A 4,367-nucleotide genomic window follows, 5' to 3' on the forward strand; every position below is an offset into this window, starting at 1 on the left:
ATCCATCCATCCATCCATCCATCCATCCATCCATCCATCCATCCATCATCTTTACCTGCTTCCTCCTTTTTGGGTCATGGAGGTCACTTGTGCCCATATCTTGCAGTCACTGTGCAAGAGGCGGTGGGCACCCTGGACAAGTTCCAAGTTCATCACAGAGACACATAGAGACAAACGAGACAAACAACCATTCTCTCTCTCACTCACACTTAGGGACAATTTAAATTTACCAATCTGCCTAACATGCACGTTTTTGGTCTGTGGGAGGAAACCGGAGTACCCAGAGAAAACCCACACATGCACAGAGAGAACATGCAAACTCAACCCAGAAAGGCCCCTGGTTGGGATTCGATCAGGCAACCTTCTCGCTGAGAGGAAGCAGCTCTACCAACTGCGCCACCGTGCAACCCAGAAAACAGGTAGAATAACAAAAAGAAGAAAAAAAAAAACTTCTGACCTAAACGTCTGTCACTCCCTTCTCAGCATAAGATGATTCTAATTTACATTTTTTCATATAAAGTGATGGGCGATATGCATTTCATTAGTTAATATCAGGTGTTTAATTTGATTAGAAATACTGCTTAGATGCAAAGTGTTACTGCCAGCTCCACATAAAGGGTTCATATTAATTATAGCCCATGATTAGAGTCAACAGAGTTTTAGCCCGTCATATTCCTAAAGGTCTTATCCATTACATGAATGCTACCAACTGTGGCGTCAAGGATGTTCTCCGAATGGGATGGTTACCGTGGTAACATCATCTGAAGGGGTTCAGAGAAGATACATATTTGATGAAGGACTGTTTTCTTTGAAACCTCAGGAATTAGTTTGAACTGCATAAATAATTCCCACGACAAGCAAAGTCAGGACCAAATCAAGCCTTCATTTTGAAACCGTGGTTCGAAATGTTTAGTGATGTTTCTTCTTGCTGAAGAGGCAACATGTCACCACGCATAAATCTTAAATGAAGACAGTTTGCTGCATTGCAGGGTCACAGCTGGAGCTCTTTGGGCTTCTTTCAACTACCATCACTTGGAGAATTGAATCAGAAGAGGTTCTGGGATCGTTACTTTTAAAGTAAAGCTTGAAGTTCTTGTCAGACCTACTGAGATTTGACAGTGTGCCATTTTTTTGTCGACTTAAAAGGCAGAATAAATGATCTTTTGTTGTTTGAAACAGACCAAATGTTATAACATCACCTTTCTCTCTTTTTATTCATCATCTGCCTTAAAAAAAAAAAATCCAATTAGTCAAATTATATGGACCCCAATTTTTATTTACATGTTTATTTAAACCTTAAACCAATTTATTCATCATTTTATCTTTTAAACACGCTGAAGTGTCCCACTGTTGGTTTATAAGAAAATTAAACATCAATGCTGTTGATACGTTTTCATCGTTGTTTTTGATTCTCAAAGTAATGTCCTCCGTTACATTTCGTCTTGTTGCTTCACCTCCGAACTTAAAACTGTTATTTTCTAAAGCTTGCAAAGAGTTGCACCAAAAGAGGAAAATGAGGGTAACGTGAGGTGACAGGGTGAGCGTGTTGAATATTGATTCGAGCTAAATAGATCAAAGACAACTTGTTGAACTGTGCAAACAGGACTTTACAGATTTGTGAAGAGATTATAGATGCTACTTGCTTCATAGGTCATTCGAGGAGATCTTTTTTTAAAAATGCACATACACTTTTTCAGCACAATTTGCAATACGGTTTTGAATTATTTTATTTATTAACCTTTACTTAACCAGGCAAATCCCACTGAGATCACAGATCTTTTGCAAGGGAGGCGAAGGCAGCCCAACATGCATTGCTTTGGTCTGTGGGAGGAAACTGGAGTACCTGGAGAAAACCCACGCAAGCACGAGAAGAACATGCAAACAGACCCCATGTTCAACCGAGTACTGCTCCCAGGACCTTCTTTCTGTGAGGCAACAGTGCTAACCACTGATCCATCATGCTGCCAAACAGTTTTAAAATGGTTTGTAATTTGTGGGTAATTTTCCAAACCTAGTTTTAACTGACACTAAGGTCATTTATATTATAGTTTGTGTAAGTGAGCCAAGGGGAAGCTACACAGGCCTGGGTGTTTGATAAGGCTCCACCTTGCTACACTCCACCACTTCCTCTTAACCGCCAAAAGACAGGAAGTGAGAAGAGACAGAAGAGGAAGAAAAGCAAAGGGGACGGGCCAGTTGCCTTCATTTAAAGTTAAAAAAAAGAAATGCAGAAAAGAGTCGTTTAGGGATATAAATTAAAACCGAAAGGAGATTAATAATCTAAAGTTTAAAAAGTGTGTAGTGGACTACAAGAAATCATGGCTCCTTGGACAAGGAGTACCTCAGAGCATTTTGGTGTGGGTAAGTCAATGTGTCCTCTTTTGTCCCTTTATATTATGTGTAAGTACAAAAACCTCCTGTGCTCTCTCACTGTTTTTATGTGTTGGTGGGTTCTTCAAATATAAAATGAGGGAAAGATAAAGTACAGATTGCTGTTACTTCCTGCTTGACGCTTTGTGAACAGGTGCAAAAGGCCCTCGGAGCTCCTCAAGATGTGCACACCATATTTATTTCTATTTTTACATCCTTGGGTGTTCAGATCATCTTAATCATGTAACTTTAATCGGGGGGAAAAAAAGCAAAGAAGCAGCAGTAGAGGAATAAACATATAGAACCTTGAGCAGATTTTTCCATTTGACATAGAAGTAAGCAGCGGTGTGAAAGGAGTCTTCGTATCTTACATGTAATAATTAGCAGACCATCAGTGTGGGTGCTGACAGATAAATTATTCAGAAAATAATCCAGTTTTTATGAACAGATGTTTAAGTTAGGTGAGGATCAAATCTCAGCTTTTTACAAAGTCAACCTTAGAGGAGTGTGTGCGGTTTGTCATGGCGAGGCTGATTAGCATGTGTTTCCATTAGATACACAGTGCAATCAAAACTCAGCAAGAACTGCAGATTTTCAATGTGCCAATCATATTTATAACAACAGAGCTTGGTCAGCCTATGGTCGCTATTAGATCAGTTTATTGATTTTATAAAACATTTTACACTGTTTTACTGTTTTACTTACACTTTAAAGTTTTCTCAGCCTGACAGAAGTTCTGCTTTTTTGCTGAAGACTAACAACAAGAGGAACGCTGGATATTAACATGCCATTTAAACACAAATGCAGAGGAAATAATCTCAAATTTTACTTTAGAGTTAATATCTTCTTAGTATGTGCGAGGCTGTAGAACACAGGAAGTGGTGGAAGAAGGAAGTGTGTGAGTTTAAAGCTACACAGCTGAAAGTTAGTGAAAAGAATAACAATGATGAGGAGGATGACTCTGTTACAACATGGCACAAACTGTTAGACCTATTTTAAGCTCTGCTGAAATGAGTACACTTTCATATAAATGACACTTACTTTACAGTTAGTTTGGGAAGGCTTGTTTAGTGACCACTCAGTAAAGAGTGGGACAGAGATGTGCATTGGCTGCTTTAAGAAAAGAGCAATGTGCTGTCACTTCTTTAGCTACATCATCACACCCTTTTCCTTCTATGCAGGTTTGACATGCTGTTTACACCTTGACATAGAAAATATAGATTTTCTTTTTAGTTTATGGTAAAACATAAATAAATTTTCTGAAATTGGTAAAAAAAAAAAAGGCAAATTTCCAGAAGCCCGTTTATGCCACTGATAAACATAAGACCTGCTAAGAGGTAAAATACTATTTCAGAATCATGACTTAGTAACTCATAATTTGATTTAGCATGTGATATACCGTCTCAAAATTCAAGTTCAAGTTATGTTTATTTGTCATATGCAAGGTTAACAGTACAATGAAATGCTCAGGATGAGAAGAATCCATTTGACTCTCAAAGAACAAACAAAAGAAATACTAAATCATTCAATGAGGGCACAACATAAAGTACCAAAACGTGAGAAAGTAATTATAATATTTACAAGGTCCTAAAGTGAGATAGTAAAACAACATGGTAAAATTTTAATGCTGCAAGTAGGATGAATGTGTATAAGTATTTGAAGTTAGTAATATAAGCTTAAATGCATACGATATATTGCACATAACTAACATATGACATGCTAGTTAACCTGTCACACAACACAGATTGTGTGACAGCAGGTTATTGCACAGGTAGTGAGTGACAATGAGATTTAATTATGATGCTAAGGTAGATACATAGATACTGCATCATACATTATACAGTCACAGTGCAGCAGCTATAATCATATTAGCTGTCAAATTAGACTCGACATGATTCTCTCACAACTATGAAATAGTCATAATTCTGAGATACTGAGTCATAATTAGGAGACAGCATATATATATATATATATATATATATATATATATATATATA

General features: G+C 37.4%; 1 protein-coding gene across 1 annotated transcript in view; it reads left to right on the forward strand.

Moving 5' to 3' along the window:
* Positions 1-2,318: 2,318 nt before the first annotated feature.
* The window catches only part of LOC119408457 (dedicator of cytokinesis protein 2-like), a 135,494-nt gene continuing 133,445 nt past the window's right edge, over positions 2,319-4,367 (forward strand). Inside the window, exon 1 of the mRNA XM_037675283.1 lies at positions 2,319-2,361. Coding sequence (XP_037531211.1) covers positions 2,319-2,361 — 43 coding nt within the window. The remainder of the gene's footprint in view (positions 2,362-4,367) is intronic.

The sequence above is a fragment of the Nematolebias whitei genome, chromosome 4 (assembly GCF_014905685.2).
Source record: "Nematolebias whitei isolate Nwh7 chromosome 4, NemWhi1, whole genome shotgun sequence".
Taxonomy (NCBI): domain Eukaryota; kingdom Metazoa; phylum Chordata; class Actinopteri; order Cyprinodontiformes; family Rivulidae; genus Nematolebias; species Nematolebias whitei.